Source organism: Notamacropus eugenii, chromosome 7, assembly GCF_028372415.1.
Source record: "Notamacropus eugenii isolate mMacEug1 chromosome 7, mMacEug1.pri_v2, whole genome shotgun sequence".
Classification (NCBI taxonomy): domain Eukaryota; kingdom Metazoa; phylum Chordata; class Mammalia; order Diprotodontia; family Macropodidae; genus Notamacropus; species Notamacropus eugenii.
Window position 1 is genome coordinate 27,903,214 of NC_092878.1, and position 24,232 is coordinate 27,927,445.

A 24,232-nucleotide genomic window follows, 5' to 3' on the forward strand; every position below is an offset into this window, starting at 1 on the left:
TTGTATGCCCATGGCTTAGCAAAATGTCATGAATACTTATGGGCAGGTAGGGGAGAGCTCTCTTTCTCCCTCTCTCTCTCCCTCCCCCCTTTACCCTCTCCCGTTGCTCCCCCTTCCCCTCCTCTCTCCCTCTTTTTCCCTCTCTCTCCACATGAATGCTTGGGAAAGTTCCACTGCTATAAAAGAAAGGATGATTTTCAATAAATTGATGATGGAAAAGACTCTTGTTTGAGACACGAGAGGCAGTTTGAGAAAATGTGTTGAGGGGGAAGTCAATGAAAGACAATAATATGAGAATAGAAAGTTAATTTGGAGCCACATAAAAGAAAGCCTTGAATAAATGAATCTAGAATTTAATGAACAGGCATTAGACTTTTGAGTAGAGTGGTGGTGTAATTAGAGTGGTGAATTATGAAGATGATTTGAGTTGCTTTTTTAAGGGTGATTTGGAGAAGGAACAGACAGGAAGAATAAAAAGATAACAAGTTTTAAAATGCATGGGATATAAGATTAGTCAGTGTTTGTACTTCTCTTTTTTCTCCTTTCTCAGAATATCTTATCAAGTAAGAAATTTTCTAGTACAGTGTTGGTCAAAGGCTTACTTGTTATTATAGTGCATTTTTCAGGTTTTATAGTATACTTTTCTCAAGGAATGTATGTTTTAATTTTAGGTGGCAGTTCAGAGAGTTCCCTGAAGAATCGCTCTGCCTTTTGTAGTGACAAACTTGATGAATATTTAGAAAATGAAGGCAAGCTGATGGAAACTAGCATGGGCTTCTCATCAAATGCTCCTACATCACCTGTGGTATATCAGTTACCAACCAAGAGTACCAGCTATGTACGAACGTTGGATAGTGTACTAAAGAAGCAGTCGACTGTTACCCCATCTACGTCTTATTCTTTGAAGCCTCATCCTGTACCTTCTGTCCCTCGTAAGACCAAGGCTATCACTAAACAAGCAGTTTCCAGTGGCCGAACAAAAACGTCCTATAAACCCATTTTGCCATCTCCCGTTCCACCAAAGCAAAAATCATCTCATTTAGCTCCAGGAGATAAGACCACCAAGACTTCGCCAAATAACATGTTGGAAAGTCAGGGAGAGAACATCACTGTACCAACTTTGGATGAAAATGTGTTGCCAAAGCAGATCAGTCTTAGGCAGGCTCATCACCAGCAGCACCCAGCAACTCGTCCTCCAGGATTGTCTAAATCTCAGGTGAAGCTGATGGACTTGGAAGATTGTGCCCTGTGGGAAGGGAAACCACGGACCTACATCACTGAGGAGAGAGCAGATGTGTCTTTAACAACTCTGCTTACAGCTCAAGTGCGTACCTTTTATTTTCTAGAAAGTATAAGCTTATGTTAAGAGTGTGGTTAGTGAAGGGAGGTTGGAGTGGGGCTTGTCAACCAGAGGATCAGTTATTTCATAGCATTTAACTTACTTTGTATCTTAGTTACAAATAAGCTAAGGAGATGTCCTCTTCCGTTTGTTTTTTACCAGTCAGACACATGGGTATAGATCTCCTCCTGCCAGTAGAGGGAGTCAGTACAATTGTGCTTTTGAATAGTGTCCCTCTCCTTTATAAAGACAGCTTGCTATTCTATAATCTCTAATTTCAATCCCCAGAATGTGAATAAGTACATTTTCTGATCTTCTTAAAACAGGTTTGAAAAATTCTGCTTAAAAAGTACTAAATGTCAGAAATTTAATTAAATTTATGAATCTGGGGAGGGAAAGGTAGCATTTTGGTTTAATTTTTTGCAATAAGAATTTTAAAATTAGTAATGATACAGTGGTCTCTGGGTGCATGTCAGATGACATTTGATCATATCTTTAACCTTAAAAACAAAGAACATAGCAATTTCTGTTTTTAATCTTTTCATTTTCTAAATGGAAAATGAGTCAAAAATCTAAGAGGAAGGAGAACCTGATGAGTCTGCAAACCTGGGTTTTATCAGAATCCCAGAGGGACTGAATTCTTTAACTGAAAATCTTCACATTCACATGTTGAAACTTTTCTTTGTAGGAAATATTTTTAATTGATAGTCATCTCTAATGAGGAATGAGGGCTGTAGCTTACTGATCCCTAAACTCCTAATACTCCCATTCAACATGTATTGTATTCTCCCTCACTCACCTGCTATAACAGTGTGTGTGTGTGTGTGTGTGTGTGTGTGTGTGTGTGTGAGTGAGTGAGTTTTCGATTGAAAATAACTCCATTCTTGTTGATAAGTTTAATAAGAACATTCTCTTGCCTATCTGTGACCATGAATTCTTATAAAAGAGTTTACCTTGCCTTGGCTGTGCAGTCACTTTGTCCGTTGAATTCTAGATGAAAATCAATCTGATAATGCTAGTTTTTATAGCTTCTCAAATGAAGGATGGTGTTTCAGTGCAGTCATAATGTGGAACATATTAAAATTGTATTGATGTAGATTATGAGACTATATTTAGTGGTGGTTAGGGGTGATGTTGGAAATAAATTTTAGTAGGATTATAAGTGTTTGCTTTAACTTTAGGCATCTCTCAAAACTAAACCCATCCACAAAATCATCAAGAAACGAGCTCCCCCGTGCAACAATGACTTTTGCCGACTGGGCTGTATATGTGCTAGTCTAGCCTTGGAGAAACGCCAACCTACTCACTGTCGCCGGCCTGACTGTATGTTTGGCTGCACCTGTTTGAAAAGAAAAGTTGTGCTTGTTAAAGGAAGATCCAAGAAAAAGCGTTTCCTGAGAAAGGCTGCTCGAAGAGACTCAATATTTTCTGGAACCCTTGAGGATCAGAAAAAGGAAGGAGGAAAAGAAGTGGCCAGGGAGGAAGATCGGTTAAAAGAAAAAAAGAAGAGAAAGAAGGTGGAATATAGTGAGTATTAAGTGAAATTGAGCAGAAGGGAGAGTTTGTATTATTTGAGAAGTCTTATGAAAACATTTATGTATGTTATGGTTATTTCAGAATTTTTTAATGCTTTTGAATCCATATGATTCTTTTCTACTTAGTGAATTAATGACTTTTGATTTGGAAGTTCTCTCCATCAATTCATATTGCTTCCCATCTATACTTGACTGTCTTGTGCTCTCCATATCTTATACGTTTGACATGAAATCTACCCAGCTTACCAGAGACCTGCTTTGCTTCTTCCTGAACTCTAGGGTACCAGTGGAGTAACCTGCCTGTCTGCCTATCATCTGTTGACTAACTCATCTTTCTATCATATGGTTCCTTGATGTTATTTTTTTTTTTTGATGTTTCTCATAAATAGCCTGTTCATATCTACTATGCCATTTCTCATTGCCTTCTGTGTGATAATTCATTTTTTAATTCTTTGGAGACTTTTATCCATATCTCATTGCTATATATCCAGTATTAGGCATTGTTTTAAAATAGTGCCTTGCTTTAGTTAGTGAGTTTTCCCTGATTAGTTTCTAGCATGACATTCAATTATTGTTCTGGTCTTTCATTAGGTATGGAGAAAGTCCAAAAGTTTAATTGGCCCAAGGTCAGTTTACATTTCAGAGACCATTATATCAATTATTTTTGAATGTGTTTTTTCTCTTTCTCCCATTAAGGTAATATACAATTTAAATAAAAAAACACTTGTTAAGCACTTATTAAGTACAAGACTTTGTGTTAGATTCTGACAGTGTAAGTAGAAACAAAAAAGGTCCTTTCTTTCATGTATGTACTCTTGCATTTTAGATTTACACTTGACTTCATTCTCTTCCCTTATCTGTCTTTATAATTTGTTCTCCATTAACCTTTATGATGAGGAATTGATCAAACCAACTTCAATTTATTAGAAAATCTAATTTACCTAGGATCTTACTATTTATTACGTGCCATTCTTAGATACAATATGACTCACAATTGACACCTCATCCATAGTAATGAAAAATCAGACCTGTTCATTTTAATGTCCTTTTTGGTCTTTGGGATCATTTTCCATCCCATCCCTTTTTCTTATTAGTATGAAGAAGAGACAAATTTAATAAGACAGTGTTTGTTAAGCACCTTCTATGAGCCAGACACTGTGCTAAGTACTGAGGATAGGAAGACAGAACAAAATTGTTACTGTTCCTCAAGGAATATTTTACTTTTTGCATTGACTTTACTGGATAATGAAGACATGTATCTTAATAGAGGGATAGGTGAAGTACTTAGTTATCATTTACTATGTGCCCGGCACTGTGTTAAATAAATAAAGAGGATATAGATAGGAGCAAGCAAGACAATCTGCATTTTCAGAGCTAAATTCTAATGGGAGAAGACTATAATTAAAGGGAAGCTTGAAAGAAATGGAGATTAAAGTGGAATATGCATGCTTTGTCATGGTGATGAGATGGCCTGGAAATGGTATGGAGGAGTAGTTCTAGCAAAATAAGGTGAAAGTTTGCCTTTCAGAGCTAGGGAACCCATGGGTAGGGAGTCCAAGTTTGGGGGGTGGGGGAGTGGTAAATGAAGCTGATGGTTGGAGTGTAAACATTACGGTGAAGGGATGTCTAGGAAGTGGCATGGGGAGTTGACAACATAAGACAAAAATTTGCCTCTTAGTTGAGGGACCTAGGGATTCCCAGCTCCAAGTTTGAAAGAGGAGGTATAGGGATGAGGATGATGGCTGAGGGTATGGCAGCATTTTGAGATATGGTTAGAAAGTGTTTATAAAGTCCATTATCCATAGGTGAGTAAAGAGAAAGGATGTAGTGGTTTTTGGTAGAGGAAGAGCACGACCAGCTTTGGGAAACATGTTGTATTATTACTCCTGTCATCGGTCTCCTTTGTTCTTTCTATTCTTGTGCTACTGAATGTGCTGGAGAAAATTGTGTAAAGGTAAGGGTGTTTTTGCTGTATAATCTCAAATGGGCCCTTGCTGTAGCAAGGCACTACTTTTACACTTATATTATTGATTCTCTATCCCATTGGTTGTTCTGGCTGTTGCAAACCTTTTCATCCTTCCTCAAATCTCTCACAGTAGTGCCATCTCCTATACTGTTAGTTGAGGACTTTGAGTCATACTTTCACCCCAAAATTGAATACATTCAATAAGAGCTCTCTCTTCTCTTTTCCACTTCACATATCACTTATGTATCTTCTCCCATTGTCACCTCATTCACCTCTGTCTCCAGTGAAGTGACTCCATTTCTTGCCATGGCAAGCCCATGTAAATGTACTCTTGATCCCCCTCCCTTCCTGTGTTCTCTAACAGATTGCCCACAACTTTATTCCCTCTCTAATTTTCAATCTCTTATCTACTCGCTCCTTCCTATATGCCTACAGATATGTCAGTATCTCCCCCATCTTTTAAAAAAACACACTTGTTCTCACTATCTCTACTAGTTATTTTCCTTTATCTTCCCTCTCTTTTTTTGTTAAGCTTGAGAAAGCTGTGTATACTAGGTACCTGTCTTTCTTATCTTCTCATTTGCTTCTAAATTCTCTGCAATCTGGTTTCTGACTTTATCATTTCACTGAAACTGCTCTATCCAAAGTCATCTTTCCTACCTTTACCCATATTGAAACAAAAAATAAAAACCAAAAATCCTTCTAAAATATACATAATCAGGCAAAACATTGTTATATTGATGATGTCTAAAAATAGAAATCTCATCCTACATTTTGAGTCTTATATCCTCTGTCTTAGAAGGTGGATAATACTTTTAGTGCTATTATTGGTATTCTGGGAATGGTACCTGGTCATATTATTGTTTGGACTAATTAAAGTTTTCAAAGTTGGTTGGCTTTACAGTGTAGTCATTGCGTAAGTTTTTCTTCTGATTCTGCTCACTTCACTTTGCCTCAGTTCAGATAAATCTTCCTATATTTTCTCTGAAAGTAACTCCTTAGTTGTTTCTTATGATACAATAGTATTCCATTACATACGTGTGTTATAATTTAATTAATTGTTCTTCAGTGATGGACACTTCCTTAGTTTCTGATTCTTTGCCTTGATAAAAAAGATCTGCTATAAATATTTTTATGCTTATGGCTCCTTTTCCTCTTTTTTCATCTCTTTAGGGTATAGACATATAGTAGTGGTACTGCTTTATCAATAGATAAGCACAGGAACTTTTAGGGGCTTATTTCCAAATTATTTTGTAGAATGTGTACCATTTAACATCTCCACCAACAATGCCCTAATGTGCCTATTTTTCCACAGCTTTTCCAACATTTGTCTTTTTTTTTTTTTTTTTTGTTAGCTTGACTTTTCTGGTGGAAGTAAGATAAAGGAAACTGAGTTGCTTCAATTTTCATTTCTCTTATTAGTGATTTGGAACAGTTTTTTTATATGGCATTTGATAGCTTAGATTTCTTCCTTTAAAAACTGCCTGTTCAAATTATTTGACTATTTATGAATTTGAGAATGACTTATTTATAAATTTTTTATTAGTTCTTCTGTATCTTGGAAATGAGACATTTATCAGATGAACTTGTCAAGATTTTGTCACCAGTTACCTATTTCTCTTCCAATCTTAACTATATTCATTTTGTAAATTTTGTACACCATTCATTTTGTAAATTTTATCTGATCAGAATTATCTTTTTTATCATCTGTAATCCTCTCTGTCCCTTGTTTGGTTATAAACTCTTTCTCTTGCCATAGATTCAAAAGGTAGTATCTTCCTTGTTCCTCTTATTGCTAGCCCTTGATTTTCCCCAGGCTTGTCACATACACCCCTATCCCTCTGTTGCCCAGCTCCTTTTCATGACCTTTCTACACTTATTCGCCTGTAGGCAGCATGTCACCAGGTTCTGTCCATCATGTCCCACACCTACCTCTCCTCTATTGCCTCTACCTGATTTCTGCCTATACTCCTGTCTTGTTCTGTCCCTTTGTGTATATTTAGAGAGAAGTCTCTTACTGGTCTCTCTGCTGTTACTTCATTACTTCTCTTGGCTGCTTCATTTGTTCATCTTCTCCTACATTTCTGTTGACTGGGCTGTTTGAAAAGCAGATAATCTTTTTAGGTCTGTTATCTTTCTGAGGATGTTTCAAATATCTCTTTGTTATTGAATTGTACATCTTTTTTCATTTATAGTTCAGCTCAGATTTTCAGAATAGATTATCTGGGCCTGCATTCTAAGCTCAGTTGCTCTTCAAAAATACATTTTTCCATTCCTTGAGTTTTTTGGATGGTGTAGAATTAGTTTTTTCTTTTTCAGAATTCATTTCCTTTGTGTTTGAAAGTCTCCTGTTCAATTGCAGAATTTATTTCTGAATAGAATTGTTCATTTTGACTCCTCTGTCCTTAGAGTTTGTAGCCTTGAGTCTTTTTTTTTTCTTTCTGGAGGCAGTCAGTGGTCTTTCAGTTGATATTTAATTTCTTGTGTTAGGAAACTCTGGACAGGTTTCTTGTTTTATTTTTTGCACTGTATGTAATGTCCTGTCTTCAAGATCACTGTAGATAGAGAATACATTTTCTTTTAATGTTACTGTTTTTTGTTTCTCTTCTAGATTGTCCTTCACTTCTGTGTATTTTCATTCCCAGTTCATTGTTTTTTTCTTTTGTTTCTTATGAGACATGCTATTTTAGATTCAAGTTTTTCTATTCTGAAGTCCATTATTTTTGTTTTGCAGGTCATGCGTTTTGCTCTCATAATTCTCATTTCTTTTTTAAACTACTTGAAAAGAACATATGGTTCCATGTTCTTCATTCCCCAGCCCTCTGTCTCATCAAGTGTTGGACAATTTTCCCTTGTATTTCAGTATTTATTCATAGATGCCTGAACTCATTTACTAGATCAGGAGGCCATATTTCCTTCTGTTATTAGTTTTCTTAGTAGATTTATCTGTTTATATTCAAGGTCTTTGAGTTTTCCTTTTTTGGAGATCTTTGTTAGTTTTATTCTCTCTCCTACCCCCTTATCCCCCTTACTTTCCTTGGTTGTATCCTTCTTACACTGTCGCCTTGAATGATAGTTTCTCTGGGAGCTGGATCTCAAAGTGTCTCAGTTTCCTACTCTGAACAATTCATGGGTTCATTAACCTAGACCTGTGCCCCAAATGAATTTTAAGGGAGACAGAAGTAGCCCTAGCTGAATGCTGGGCTCTTGACCTCCAGCTTAGTGAAGTACTATACAGTCCCCTTGCACAGAGGGTCTTGTCTCATTTCCTCTGTCTCTCAGTTTTCTGAACTGGCAGTTCAGAGTGCTGCCAGCTGATCCCACTTCAGGTGAGGATGATTTATGTTATTTGGAGATTGGTTCTCCAAGGCTCTGGGAGGAGGAGAGGGTTGGGATTGACCCCTCCCTCTATTAGAATTTGAGCTCCTTGACTGAACAAATCATCTTTTTGCCTTTCTTTGCATCTCCAGCACTTACAATGTTGCCTGGGACTTGCAGAGAATTTAATAAATGCTTGTTGATGTTGAATCAGGAAAGACTTCTTCTAGGACCTGTCTTTGAACTGATCATTGAAAGAATTCCAGGACAGTGTAGGTGAGGGAGCTCGTTTTTATCATGGTGAACAGCTTATTCAAAACAAGGAGTCCAAAAGTAGTGTGTTGGCTTTGGGGAATATCAAGTAGAAAGTAGAGTCAGTGAAGACAAGTACTGAGAAATCAATTTGGAAGGATAGGTTGGAACCAGATTGTGAAGCATTTTAAACACCAAACATAAGTTTGTATTTCTTCCTATTGGCAAGGAAAGCTTTAAATCTTTATCAGCAGCTGTGTGAGTTGATTTGGAGCAGGGAGAGACAGAAAGCAGGGAAACTAAAATTAGGAAGCTGTTGCAGCAGCCCAGGTAAGAGATAAAGAATGAAGCTTGAGGTAGGTTGATGAGCATTTCAGTAGTGATAGTGGGACAGATGCAAAATATAAAATCATTAAGACATGGCACCTGACTGGATGTTGTGAGGAAGGCATAAGAAAGTGAAGTATTGGAGATGACTTTAAGGTTACACATTTGGGTGACTGGAAGCATGAAGGTGCTTTGGCTAAAATTAGGCAAGTTAAGGGGAAGGGTAACGAGTTCTTTTGGCTCATGTTGAATTTGTCATGTCTTTGGTATTGTCTGGTTGGTGACGCCAGCTGGAACTCAGGAATAGAGATAATAAATAGATTTGTAGATCTAGGGGTTATATGCTTAAGAGATCATAGTTGAACCTATGGGAGCTGAGTTCACTGAGAAAGATTATAGACAAAGAAAAGAATTTTCACACTTGAGGTGGAGCATGGATGATGATCCTGCACAGGAGACTGAGGAATGGTCAGACAGGTAGGAAATATCAAGGAAGAATTGTTAGAAGAAACCTGGGCAGGAGAAACAGTTTTTATCAGGAGGAGGTTTGTTCATGGTGTTACCAGATGTTAACAAGGCTCTAAAGACCACAAAATCATTTCGTATTTAAGAGGTATTCTTTCTTGGAAAGAATAGTTTCAGTGAGGTTGTCATATGGTAAGGGATTGAGAAATGAGTGGATGTTGAGGAAGTGAAAGTGGCAGAATAGAAATAATGATTTTTTTTATTTTTCGTTGTGTCCCTCAGTACTATTTCCCCTCAGGGGGTTGTTAGGATCAAATGATATATTTGTAAAGTACTTAGCACAGTACCCGGGACCTAGTAGGTGCTTAAATAAATGCCTTTTTTTTCCCTCCCTTCCTTTTTCCCTTTCTTCCACTATCCCATATAACAAATAATGTTTTTTTAAAAAGACAAAAGAGGCAGAAATCAGCCTAACTGATGAATAGATCAAAAAAGTTTGAAGATGTGTGATGTGCAACACCTGTGAAACCTCCCTCTTTTGTAAACAGTTGGGTTTGAGAGTGTCTTGTATCTCTTCTTTCATTCTTGGTCTATTAATTTTGTAGTAATTTTCTAGTACTCACTTTTGATTTTGTGTATGGGGGGGGTGTTTTTTCTATTTACATTGTTATAGTTGTTGCGTATATTTTCTTGGCTCTAATTCACTGTGCGTAAAATCAAGTAGCTCTTTCCAAGCTTCTCTTCATTCATCTCATTTATCATTTCTTAAAAGCATAGTAATATTTCATTACATTCCTGTACCACAATTTGTTTAGCCCTTCCTCAAGCATAAGTCATCTTTGTTTCCACTCTGCTATTACAAAAAAAATGCTGTCATAAATATTTTCATGTATATAGTTACTTTATTATCAGTAGAAGCTTTTTTTCTTATCGGTGGTCTCCTTGTAGTTTAAACTCAGTAGTAAATTCTCTTGGTCAGATGGTATGAAGATTTTCACTTTCTTTGTGTAATTGTAAGTTGCTTTCCAAAGTAGTTGTATCAGTTCACAGCTCCATCACAAGTACACCAGTGTACTTTTCTGCAATCTCTCCAACATTAACTATTGCATAGTAGATACCTTTTTCTAGGAGTTTGGCTATGAAAAAGAGAGAGAGATGAAGAGATGGGATGGTAGGGTCAATTGAAGATTTTTTTTAAAGAACCAGGGACATCAGTCGTTTCTGTAGAAAATATGGAAGGAACCAAGGAAGATTAGAGACAATGGAAGGGGCAAGTTCCTCGAGGAAATACGACTACGTTAGGAGGAGGCAGGGTGTTGATGTTGACAATGAGAAAGGCTATCTCCTTTTCCAACGCTGGAAAAGAAGAAGAAAGAGTGGAGGGTATGGTGAGGGGATTTAAGGTATGGATTGGTTTAAAGAGGGAGTTCACAGTGAATAGCTTTAATTTTTTCATTAAACTATGAGAGGCAAGTTTCTCTGTTGAGGAAGAATGAATTCCTATTATTTCCTAATAATAGTGTAAAGGACTTGAACGAAACAAAGTTAGAAACATGCTGTTGTAAGTGGGTTAGAGTCAGTGAAGGTAGAGTAAAAGGATTTAACATTGAAGGCCTGGTGGAGATTAGGTAACAAATTTGTAGTATATTTAGTCAGCACAATTAGGTGACTCAATCTAGTAGCATTATTTAATACAATTAGAAAAGTGTAGAAGGTGGGTGGTGTGAGTTTGTATTGGGGTTTGGAAAAAGGGTGAGCAGCAACATGATGGAGTCAAGGAGGCATAGAAAGTTGAACTGATTAACATTTAAGGACCAGAGCAGATGGTATGTGAAAGTTGGGAGAGGTAAATGGAAGTTTTTAATAAATAGAAGGTTGTTTAAGAATCATTTTATGGAGATTGTTATGGGTAGAAATTAAGTTTAGGACAGTTGAAGTCTGGGACCAGGTGGAATGCCAAGACATTATGGTCACATCAAGGAATTTCAGGAGTTCTTGGTTTTGGAGGTAGAATGTTTGTGGGCATGAAATCAAAGGTAAGACCATATAGACTGAGGTAGAGTGATCTTGTTGGTGGAGGATATTATCCAGAACAAGGGGCATCATACTTTTGAGAAGTGGCAGGCTATTTATTCAGATTTTGAAATCCTTCTAAATACCACCTTTATATGTGGCTCTACTCTTTACAAAGTGCTATGTTTCTTCATTTGATTCTCATAACAACTGTGAGATTGGCATTAGAGATATTATTATTTTATGAAATATCTTGTACCTCGATTGTGACTTTTAAGGTCAGACAGATGGCTAGCTAATTAGTGGTGCAACTATGATTAGAACCCAAGTTTTTAAATTTCTGGTCCAGTATTCTTCTCTACACTATGCTTCTTACTAATATATTTTAATACTTACTTGTTTGGTGTCATCTCAATAAGAAATATGAAATATATTCTCAATATGAAAATGTGGTTTTAGAAGTATAGATTTTTACTTGTTTAGTATGTTTCTTTTCCAATATCTACCACATACTCAAGTAATTCAGCCTGCCTATGAATAAAAAAGTTTATTAAACACTTAACTTTGTTCAAAGCAGTGTGTTAAGTGCTAGAGGTACAAATAGGAAAGCAAGACGGTTTTTGTTCCTCAAGGAGCTTACATATTACTGAGTAAGGTATAAGAGATTTCAGTACCAAGTTGGATGAAATGGCCTCAAGATTGTTTCTTTAAATGTAAGTAGCAAAGCAGACAATAATATATTTTAAGGCTATTTCCATTGGTAAAACATTTCTGATGTTGAAATAACTATTTCTGAGGTTGAATCACTTGATGCTGCTGAGGACTTCGATGGAGAAAACTTTCTTTTTGGGGTCTTCAGTAGCTCTGACTGCTGAAGGGGCTGTAGCACCTGTAGTAGCAGTTGTCAGATTGAATCTCTAAAAAGGGTGCTTTCCTGGATCATAGCTTTTGGGGCTGTGTTGGAATCAGGTCTGTTGGTTGGAGAATGAGGTGGTGAGCTATTCCTTGGGCTCTTTGGTTCATTTGGGTCTGGGTTGTCTCCATAAGGGTGTGAGGGAAGTTAGTGGCAATGATGTGATCTGCCTTGGCACATACCACCTCATGTCTCTTCCTTAGCATGCCTCACTACTTCAACTAGGCTGAATTTCCAGCCTTTTTGGTGGTAGTTGATTGGCATTTGATGGCATTTATTAAAGCTATAATACATTTCAGGCACTGTGTTAAGTATTGCGGATATAAAAAAAATGGCAAAAACAATTCCTTTCTTCAAGGAACTCATATTTCAATGGAGGAGGAAGACAACATATCAACAGCTATGTACAAACGAGCCTGTGTATGGGTTAAGTAGGAAATAATCAACAGAACAAAGGCACTAAAATGAACAGAAACTAGAAAAGGCTTCCTGTAGAAGGTAGGATTTTAGCTGAAACTTGAAGGAAGCCAAAAATTGCTCCTATGGATAGTGGTTGTGGGGACTGGCCGGAAAGCAGTTGGTAGTCTGTTGAACACTGTTAGCCCAAGGACTTTTGACTGTCTCATTGATAGTTGTTGGACAGTTCATAATGGTGGGTCAACAGGTTGGAGGCAGGGCCAAGAGTCTTGGATAAAGGTCTAGAAAGGCAAATTAAGGGTAGGATTGTGGAGGGTGAAAAAAAATTCGTCAGCAAGCCTTTATTATGTGTTCATTGTGTGCCAGGTGGTGTGCTAAGCACTAGGAATAAAAAGGGGGACAAAATCACAGGAGAAAAGAAAGTAAGGAGTTGGATCCATACAGAGGAGTCTTTAAAGATTTTGGAATGACAGCCAACATAATGTTTTAGAAAGTTTAATAATAAATGATATTGTAGATTCCTTGAGTGCAAGATCTGTTTTTCCTTTTTGTTTTTAAATTCCTCTGCCTAGCATAACAATGCCTTATATAAAGCAATAGGGATAACTAATAAATGGTTCTTAAATTGAATTTAATTACAGTGTTACACATTTATGTAGCACTTTCAGGTGTGCAAAATACTTTCCTCACAGCTGCATTATCTTTATGAATTTGTAGCAGAGAATTCAGTTAGTTAGCCCTCACTCAAAACACCTGGCTTTTGCCTGTTAACAAGGGATCAAAAAGACCCCCATTCAAGTCAGTAATCACTCAGTAAATATTTATTAAATGCTTAACTACATTATCAAGCTGCAGTTATCAAAACTATTTGGTATTGTTTTAAAAATATATAAACAGACAGAGGGATGCCATTCCATAGTGTGCTGGTCTCTTCTCACTTGCAGAGATGCTTTCCTCTCTAACGGCATGAGACAGACAACATTCTTTCCTGTACTCACCTGTCTCCTGCCCTGGCCTGCATGTAGGGGGATAGTGTTTTATAAGTGCAGAAACCTCTGTAACATCCCCTACCCCATCCTGCCCCTATCTCCTTGCCTGGCCTGCCTTAACACCCTGAGTTAGACTCCTAAAAGCTGAACCCCTCAATGTTAATAACCCATCTGAATTCAGTTTGTCCATGATTAACAAAATCCCACCCAACTATTGTCTTATTCCTTTAATCCTGAGCTAGACTGTCGCCAGTATTATAAAAATGATATAATCAAAGTTCATTTGCAGTTTTAATGCTATTCTATTTAGATTTTTCAGAGGAATATTTTATAGAATTAAAAAATTATTTGTAGGAACAGAGTATCTAAAATATGAGAGAAAATGAAAAAAGGGAGAGATGAAAGGGGAATAATACTTTCAGTTCAACATTATCAAACTCTAGTTATCAAAACCATTCGGTATTGTTTAAAAAATATATAAGCAGACGAGACATTGAGAAATACTGGAATTCAACCCATTGTTTAATAAGCTAGAAAACATATAATGACAGAGGAAAAAATTCTCTTTTTGGTAAGAATTTTTGGGAAAACTTCTATACATTTTATCATACTTTAGGCTTAGACTAGCATTTCATGCTTTATTCAACAGTAAGTTAAAAAAGGATATGTGATCCTGAATAGTAAATGCAAAAGTGAAGGAAAGAGATACCTTTTCATAGCTGTGATTAGAAGTTGTTTTCTTATTCAAAGTATAGAAATACTTTCAAAAGAGAAAATCGATCATTTTGATTGTATGGAATTGGAAGACTAATGTATAAACAAGTACATCTCATTCAAGATCAGAAGGGAAATAATTGGGAGAACAAATATTTTCATCAGATTTCTTAGATAAGGGTTTGGTGTCTTAAGATACATAAATAACTTAGCAAAAAATAGGAGACTATAAGCCATTCTCTAGTGGATAATTTGTCAAAAGATAAAAAAGAAATTCTTAAAGAGAGTTACATACTTTAATCAACTGTGTGAAATGAAAGATGTTCCAAATGTACTAATAACAAGAAAAATGCGAATCACAGCCACCCTAATATTTCACCTCACACCTAAGAATTTGGCAGAGATAATAAAATACTAGAATAGTCAGTATCTGACAGAATGTCGAACGTTGCTGTTCAGTCATTTCAGTTGTGTCCAGCTCTTCGTGACCCTATTTGGGGTTTTTGTGGCAGAAACATTGTAGTTGTTCACCATTTCCTTCTCCAGATCATTTTACAGATGTGAAACTAAGGCAGACAGGGTTAAGTTATTTGTCCAGGGTTACACAGCTAGTAGGTGTGTGAAGCTACATTTGAGTTCAGGAAGATGCACTTCCCTGATTCCAAGCCCAGTGCCTAGTTGTGTGATGTGGAAAGACAGGCATACCAGTGCATTGTTGATGGAGCTTCAAAGTAGTTCAACCATTTAGTAAGCAATTTGGAATTATGAGAGTAAGGTGGCTGTGATGTACATAGCCTTTGACCTGGAGATTCCACTACTAGCTACATACTGCAAGAAGGTAGGTCATTGATCAAAAAGAAAAGCCCCATATACACCATGGCAGCATTTTTTTATGGCAGCAAAGGAACTGGAAATGAATTCCCTGTACATTGAGGAATGACTAAGTAAGTGGTGATAATGAATGTGATGGAATATCAGGCACAGTTACTGTGATGAATACAGAGAAGTAGGGGGAATCTTAATATAAACTGATGCAAAGTGGAGTAGCCAAGAAAACAATGTACATAGTCATTGTAACAATGTAAATGGAAGGAACAACTACAATGTAATAAAAAGTGAATGTTTTAAAATTACAGAGAGCAAGGTTGACTCCAAAGAAGTGATATGAGAAGACAACTTTCCTTATTGCTTTGAAGGGTAGGAGAAAGGGTTAGGTTACATGGTTAAGAGAGTAGTATATGTTAACAGCCACTTATGAAAATTTCTAAATCTACATTTATCTATTTTCAGTGGTTTACTGGACATTTCCACTTAATATTTTTCTATATATCCTAAACTGAGCATCTTTTTTAAAATTGTGAACTTGACAGACATTAATAAACAGGAACACATCCACATGCAAAGAACAGAAAATGAGAACTGTATATGAATCTGAATCTGTTATGTATAGATTTATTTTTTTTACTGCATGTATGAAATGTACCACTATAGTAATACCACCTTGTTTGTTTTCCCATCCGAACTTTATTCTATCTTCTTTGTATTTTTAAAATGTTTTATTCATCCTCCTCTTTTTTTGGAATCACTATTGCTACAACTCTCCCACCTCCAAAAAAAAAAAGCCTTCCTTTGTTGCAAATATGCTCAAGTAAACAAACTCACACATTGGTTATATCTGAAAATATGTCTTATTCTGTATCTTTAGTCTGTTAACTGTCTCCCCAGAAGTGAGAAGCCTACTTCATAGCCAGTGTTCTGGAGTTAGGATTGGTTCTTTCATTAATCAGAGTTTTAATCTACTCCTTATCAGTTTCTATCACCTCTATCAAAAGACAGTATTTGGGGCCTCAGTTTCCTTGTCTGTAAAATGAAAAGGCTTGGACTAGGTGGTTTAAGATGTCTCTGATACTCTCTGAACTATTGAACATAGTCTGATTTAAAATTTTGAATTCATGTTTGAATCACTTTTCGCCTTTATTATCCTTTCTCAAGGCTGTCTTAATCTTTCTGTGCAATATGTATGATATCCTTGTCTTTTGCATTGTTACTTCCATTAGCTTAGTCCAGATCTTTATCATATCATACTTGGATTGTTACGGTATGTTCCTGATTGGTCATGCTTAATCATATCTCTTACTTTTCATTCATTTTTTACCTGCCAAACTAATCTTTAAAGGAACCCCTAATCCTCAATACTGCTTATGCTTACTTACTCTGTTCGCTCTAAACTTGATTTTTTGAGACTTTTTAATTCATATTTACCACTTCCCATTTTTCACTCTTCCCCTTTAGCTTGGTTCGACGTAACACTGTCGTGGAATATGCTGTGTTCATTCTTTCTGTGCTTTCATTCATTGTTTGCCTCTTCTTGAATACCAATACTTATGCCTATCCAAATACTATATATTCTTTCAGAACTGACTCAAATCCCATTTCTAGGAATCCTTTTGCAGCTTTTCCTGCCAGTACTGATTTTCTCTCTCTCTCTCTCTCTCTCTCTCTGAACTCCAGTACTAGCCACACAGTTAAATAGTCTTACATAATTTAGCACTTAAATGTTCATTGTTTTCTGTACTTTTCATGAGTAAATTACATAGTAAATAACTTGTACGCTTTTGATATTTTCACTTAGCACAGTGTTGCACATAGAAGTAAGTACTTACTAGACAGCTGTTTGAAAGAATTAAACTTAATCTTGGCTATGTAGAAACTTTGTCCCATTGGGAAGGTTTTACAAAGTAACACTATAAAGTAGTAAAGAATGTGCCAGTGTAGCACTGACAATATATGCTGCAGGAATTCAGAGGTGAGAAAGAATACCTTGAACTAAATTACACAGGGAAGAAAAAGTTTGAGTTAGACGGATTTGAGTTAGGCATTGGTGGGAGATCAGAAGAACAGATATTATTGCTTGTTATTCATCTGTTTATTCTTAAATCTTCAATCAGCCTGTATGTATTAGCTGTTTACTGTGTGATGCGAAGTAGACTATGTAGGGCTATAAGCTCTCTCCTTTTTTTTTGTTTTTTTGTTAGTTTGGGTGACATGTTTACAGAATACCTATCTTTGAAAGAAGTTTGTTAATCTAATACTGAAAAGATTTTCTCCACATTTATTATTTCATGCTAATGAAATTTTTCTTATAGTTACTACAGACATGCACACGCATATACACACGCGCGCTTACGCACACCCCTCCATGAACTAGGACTATTTTGCCTTGTGACCTTTAGTGAATGAAAAAGTATGACAAGGGAGTAATTGAAGAGACTTTTATTGGGGACAGTTTATTTTTCCAAAGTTTCATGAGATTCATGAGAGTTTGAATCATAAACCTATCCATTTTTCTATGGATGTTTTATTCTTCATTATCCTTTCAGTGCTTTCAGGGATGTTGTTTAGACCTGAACTTGTTAAACCATGGTTATTCTCTCTCTTTTTTATTTCTTAGCTCTCTGTGATACAGAACCAGAACAGCCCATTCGTCATTATCCATTATGGGTGAAAGTAGAAGGAGAGGTAGATCCAGAGCCAGTTTATATTCCAACACCTTCTGTTGTTGAGCCAGTGAAACCAACAGTTCTGCCTCACCCAGAGATTTTGCCTACCAGCAACAAGAACAAACTTACCAATGGAGTTAAACCAGTGCGTGTGTATACTCCCAAACCCAACCCTGTGGTAAGCCTGGGGCTTCATTTTTAAAGATAGGATCTTTTTCCCTTTCATATATAAAAATAGTGCATTTTAATCAGATTTGTTATTAATTCTCTGTAAATTATTTTTAGTTTATCATATTTGATATGTTGTCTTTTCACTTAAATTGGATTTATGATATTCAAAGGTCAGCAAAAGTACAGAGATGTGATATATTGTGACTATTCACTTTCTGCAAATAGAACTGCTTAAGTTAAAAGTTACGACCTCTTTTTGACAACCTTGTAAATAATACTCATCTATTTAATTTTTTTAATCATGTCTTAGTTTGTAGTATTTTCAGAAGTCTGTTTCAGACTTTTTTGAGTAGCATATACCTTTTGTTTTTCATTAGTGAGGTTCATTCATTCATTCCACAGTTCATTTGTTGTGCCCCTATTATGTGCAAAGCCATAAGGTAGATGTTTGATATAGATTTTGGTGCAAAACAGCAAAAAGGAGCCTTGCACCATACTCCTTCTATCCTCACCCCCTCAAACCCTATATTAATTGCCCATCCTATAATGTGACATCTGTATTGGTACCAAGAAAATTTTTCTGTTAAGTCACATGCCGTTATGAAAGGCATTTTATAGTTAGAAGCATTAAGTTCTAGATTAGAAAATAATGGGGAACATTGTAATCAGATATCTGATAGTACCTGAATTGTATTAATAAGTTGTGACAACAAATTTCAGACTACTAAGTTTTATTTTCTTGGCTAAGAACAAATTATTTACCCTAAGGAAAAATCTTCCCCTCTGACATGGTACTTGCTCAAGAGGCAAGTATAGTGAAAATAGTATAGTGGTAAAGATATTATGAAAGAGTATTTATTATTTGTAGTTTAGTGAAAAGAAAATTGACTTTGGAATTAGGAAGCCTGGATTAATGTCTCCATTTTTCTTCTTGCTAGCACAGTAAATTGTATTTGCTTACTATATCTATCTTACAGAATTATTGTGGGAGTCAAATTTTAACAAAAATACAAAAGTTGCTCTTAAAAAATTAGAAAACTTTATAAACATAAGATGATGGTGTTATGATTATTATCCTCTGACATTAACTGTTCTGAAGTTTTACATCTTAAAGTTTTAATGTTAATCATTTGTAGTTTTAGTCATAAGTCACTCTGAAGCATTCGGTACTGAGAGCAGACATTCATATTTTAAATTCTGAAGCTTTTTTTTTCTCTGTCATTTTTAACTTGTGATCTGGAGTTTGCAAAGTACTTTGATTGTAGTGTCACAGTATATATGATGGAGTTCTCTTTTATGTAACTTACAGATTCGAGAAGAAGACAAAGATCCTGTGTACTTGTACTTTGAGAGCATGATGACTTGTGCTAGAGTTCGAGTATATGAACGGAAACTAGAAGAAGGGGAGCAACCATCACCATTGAGGCAACAAAACTCATTCCAATCTAGTACTAAGAACTATAATACAAAGGTGAGATACTGCGCATTCCTTTTTTTATAAAAAAATTTTAATGTTCATTTTTTTTGTTTTGATTTTGAAATTTTTTCTTCTCCCTTGGAGGCCTCCTAACCTATTGAGAAGGCAAACAATATAATACTCATTTTACATGTGAAGTTACGCAAAACATTTCCATATTAGTCATGTTGACCCTCCCTCCAAAAAAACAAACACACAAACAGCCAAAAAAAAAACCCCACAAGCCAAGAAGAATAAAGAGAGGAAAAATAAGTTTCAGTCATCACTCAGAGGTCATCAGTTCTCTCTCTGGAGGTGGATAGCATTTTTCATCAGGGGTCCTTTGGAATTGTTGGTGGATCTTTGTCTTAATTAGAGTATCTTCATCTTTCACAGTTGATCATCATTACAAGATTTCTGTTACTGTGAAGAATGTTCTCCTGGTTCTGCTCACTTTTATATCAGCTCAGATTAAGTTCTTGGGTTGTTCTGAAATAATCACCCTTGTTGTTTCCTATAGCACAATAGTATTCTATCACAGTCATGTACCATAACTTATTTAGCCATTCCTCACCTGATATGCATCCTCTTAATTATCAGATCTTTACTGCCATGAAAAGGGCTGCTATAAATATTTTTGTATATATAGGTCCTTTTCCTTTGATAATTTTGGGTCATTGATCCTTTTTCTTTGATTTCTAGGACTCTACAGACCTATGCCCTTGCTGAGTCAAAGGGCATAGATAATTTTAGAGTCCTTTGCACCTAGTTCCAAATTGTTCTCTAGAATAGTTGAACCAGTTCACAGTACTACCAGCAGTGCGTTAGTGTCTGTTTTTCCATATCCTCTCCAGCATGTTTCATTTTCTTTTTCTCACACATTATAGTCTGATAGGTGTGAATTAGTACCTCAGTTGTTTTAATTAGCATTTCTCTAATCAGTTGTGATTTAGAGCATTTTTTCTTATGACTCTTGATAGCTTTGATTTCTTTTCCTGAAAACTGCCTTTTCATGTCCTTTAACCATTTATCACTTAAGGAATGACTCCTATTTTTATAAATTAGACTCAATTCCCTATATATTTGAGAAATGAGACCTTTATCAGAGAAATTTTCTATGAATTTTTTCTGCCAGTTTTCTGCTTTTCTTCTGATTTTGACTGTATTGGTTTCCTTTGTGTAAAACCTTTCAAATTTCACGTAATCAAAATTATCCATTTTACCTCCCATCACCCTCTTTGTGTCTTGTATGGTCATAAGATCTTCCCTTATCTCTAGATCTGTCAGGTAATTTCTTCCATGCTCTCTTAATCTTCTTGTGAAAATTGCCCTTGATGTCTAAATCATGTACCCATTTTGAAATTATCTTGGTACATGGTGTGACCTTCGTTGATCTAAGCTTAATTTCTGTCAGAGTACTTTCTAGTTCTCACAGCTATTTTTTTCTGAATAATGAATCCTTACCCAGAAAAAGTGAATCTTTGCATTTATCAGAAATTAAATTGCTGTCATCATTTATGTGGGATGTTGTCTACCTAATATATTCCATTTATCCACCACTGTTTTTCTTAGCCAGTCACCAGATTGTTTTCATGATTACCACTTATTAAAATATAGTTTGAAATCTGGTACTGCTAAACCACCTTCTGCTTTTTTTTCTCATTGATTTCCCCTTGATTTTCTTGACCTGTTGTTCTTTTAGATGAATTTTGTTCATATTTTTCCTAGCTCTAGAAAATAATTCTTTGGTAGGTTGGTATACCACTAAGTTAATTTAGGTAAGCACTAAATTAATTTAGATAGAATTGTCCTTTTGATTATATTGGCTTTGTCTGCCTCTAAACAATTAATATTTCTTCTGTTAGTTTGGTCTAATATTTCTTCTGTTAGTTTGGTCTATATTTTTTGTGAAAAGAGTTTTGAAATTTTGTTTGTATAGTCCTTGCATATACCTAAGCAGGTAGACTCCCAAGTATTTTATACTGTCTGCAGTTATTTTAAATGGTATTGTTCTTTCTATCTCTTTCTGCTGGATTTTCTTGGGAATACATAGAAATGTTCATAGTTTATGTGGCTTTATTTTGTATCCTACTTTTCTAAAGTTGTTGGTACAACTAGTTTTTTAGTTGTTTCTCTAGGGTTCTCTAAGTATACCTTTATATCATCTGTAAAGAGTGATGATTTTGTTTCCTTGTTGCCTGTCCTTATCCCTTCTGTTTCCTTTTCATGTCTTATTATTATAGCTAACATTTGTAGTACATTTCTAGTATTGAACAATAATGGTGGTAATGAACATCCTTTCTTCACTCCTAATCTTAGTAGGAAGGCTTCTAATTTATATCCAATATACAGATTATACTTGCTCTTAGTTCTAGATAGATACAACTTATTTTAAGAAAGGGATCCCTGTTGATCTGTAGTTTTTTGTTTTTAATAGGAATGGGTAATTTATTTTGTCAAAAGATTTTTCTGCATCTCTTTATATATTCATATGATTTTTGTTGTTTTTGTTACTGATTATAGTCAACTATATTTATAGTTTTCCTAATGTTAAACCAGCCCTGCATTCCTGGTATAAATCCCACGTGGTCATAGTGTGTGACCATTTAGTATGTTGCTGTAGTCTCCTTGATACTAGCCTTTTTATTTAAATTATTAAATTTTATTTAAATTTTTTTTTCATTGATACTCATTCAGGCAATTGTGTATAGTTTTCCTTGTCTGTTTCTGCCTTCTCAGTTTTAGGTATCAAAACCATATTTGTTCAGTAGGAGAAATTTGATAGGATTCCTTCTTTACCTATTTTTCAAATAATTTATATAGTATTGGAATTAATTTTTCTTTAAATTCTTGGTAGAATTCAGTTGTAAATCCATGTAGTCCTAGTAATTTTTTTTTAGGGACTTTCATTCATGGATTGTTCAATTTCTTTCTCTAAGATAGAATTATTTAAGTATTCTATTTCCTCTTCTGTTAACCTAGGCAATTTGTATTTTCATAAATATGCATCCATTTCTGCTTATTCTTTTCCTTTAACTATCCTATTCCCTCTTTACTTTTTTTCCCCATTGAAGTAATAATTAACATTTCTACAGTGCATCTTACTTTCAGAGTGACATGTAAATGTTAATTCTGCTATAGTCCTTTGAAATACAGCACAAAAGAGCTTATATAAATTACATAGTTTTTCATATACTGCTGTATGTTCTCAGTAGGAAATTCTGTTCTACATAAAATAACTAAGATCCATTTTCTCTACTAGTGGCATTATAAAATGTTTGAAAACTAAAAACTTTTGTGTTTTCTAGGCATATCAAGCAGATATGGTAACGCTTCATGTATCTAATGTCAGGTAAAATGATCATAAATTAGTTTTTCACATAACTGATACTTTAAGTACCAACTCTTTAAAGAAATTCAGTAGGAATCTTTTTAAAAATGTAGTATATATTTTCTTGTATTTTAAAATGGAAAATATTGGACAGAATTCAACCTTTATGACTCAGGATCATCCTTATAAACATTGATTATTGTGTTTTGTACTGTAGAAGTCATATACATAAGAGAATTTGAGATGTTTTTGCCTTCCCTAAATGACTCTAAATTTCATTTGGTTTTATCTAATTTTTCTTAAGGTCTGGAATTTGTGGCATATTTTACCCCCCCAAGTAATAAGCTTTTTAAAAAAATCAGTGCTTGCCTTCCGCTACACCACCCCATTCATGGAGCAAACAAACAAAAAAAACCCCAACAAAATGTCAGAAACCAAAAACTCAGCAAAAAATAAATTCCTTATTACATTGCTTTCACATTATCTGTATCTGATATTATATATCTCTTTTTGCTTCTTTATCATCTCTCTGCGATGAGGAAACTGGTGTGTTTCATCTTCATTCTTTTGAGCTCATGGTTTATCAATTTGTTGAGCAGAATTCTAAAGTCAGTATCATTTTTCTGTATAATGTTATCATCATATAAATTTTCCTTCTAGTTCTGCTCACTTTACTCTGCATCCATTGATAAGAGTTTTCCTCAGAAATTATAAATTTCATCATTTCTTCTGGCACAATAATTTTTTATTACATTCATAGACCACAGTTTATTTAACCATTGCCCACCAAGAAGAACAGCTCCTGAGTTTCCAATTTTCATCTTACGTGAAAGGACCTGCTAGAAATATTTTTTAGTATGTAGATCATTTTCCTTTTTCCTTTCTTTTCTTTGAGACTTTGGCCTTGTAGTGATAAAAGTAGGCCAATGGATGTACTCTGGTAATTTCTTGAGCATAGTCTCAAATTACTTTATTGAATGGCTTAGACCATTTCATGTTGTGCTAGTGTACCTATTCCTACAGACCCTACAATAGTTGGTATTTACTAATTTTGTCATCTTTGTTAGTATTGAAAAAGGAGTTGCTTTAATTTGCATTTCTCCAATTACTACTTATGTAGAACATGCTAATATGATTATCGATCACGTTGATTTCATCAGAAAACTGTTCATATCTTTTGACCATTTATCAATTGGGAAATGACCTAATCTTAAATTTTTTAATCACTTTCTTATATTTTTAATTGTTTCTACTCTAATTTTTACTGTATCCAATATATTTGTGGAAAAAAACTTTAATTATAATTAGTAGTTATAATTAACATCATCCATTTTACCTTTTGTGACCCTCTGTATCAATGATGTCAAACTCAAATGGAAACAGGACCGTCAAACTGTATGCAAGGGTCCCTGGAATTAGCATATTGACTAAGAAAAACCATGTATTAACATTACATTCTGTTGTATTTGTATTTATTTTGTTAAATATTTCCCATTTATATTTTAGTCTGTGAGCCCCTCTGCTCT

General features: G+C 35.1%; 1 protein-coding gene across 20 annotated transcripts in view; it reads left to right on the forward strand.

The window, feature by feature from the left end:
- Nucleotides 1–24,232, forward strand: part of MGA (MAX dimerization protein MGA) — a 236,355-nt gene that overhangs the window by 163,375 nt on the left and 48,748 nt on the right. For all 20 annotated transcript variants that reach the window (XR_011970197.1, XR_011970201.1, XR_011970200.1 and 17 more), the window contains 4 exons: nucleotides 672–1,324; nucleotides 2,521–2,866; nucleotides 17,700–17,926; nucleotides 19,229–19,390. Coding sequence is in view for 15 of the 20 variants with exons in the window: in XM_072623199.1 (XP_072479300.1) it covers nucleotides 672–1,324; nucleotides 2,521–2,866; nucleotides 17,700–17,926; nucleotides 19,229–19,390 (1,388 nt within the window). In the remaining 5 variants the exon portion in view is untranslated. The remainder of the gene's footprint in view (nucleotides 1–671; nucleotides 1,325–2,520; nucleotides 2,867–17,699; nucleotides 17,927–19,228; nucleotides 19,391–24,232) is intronic.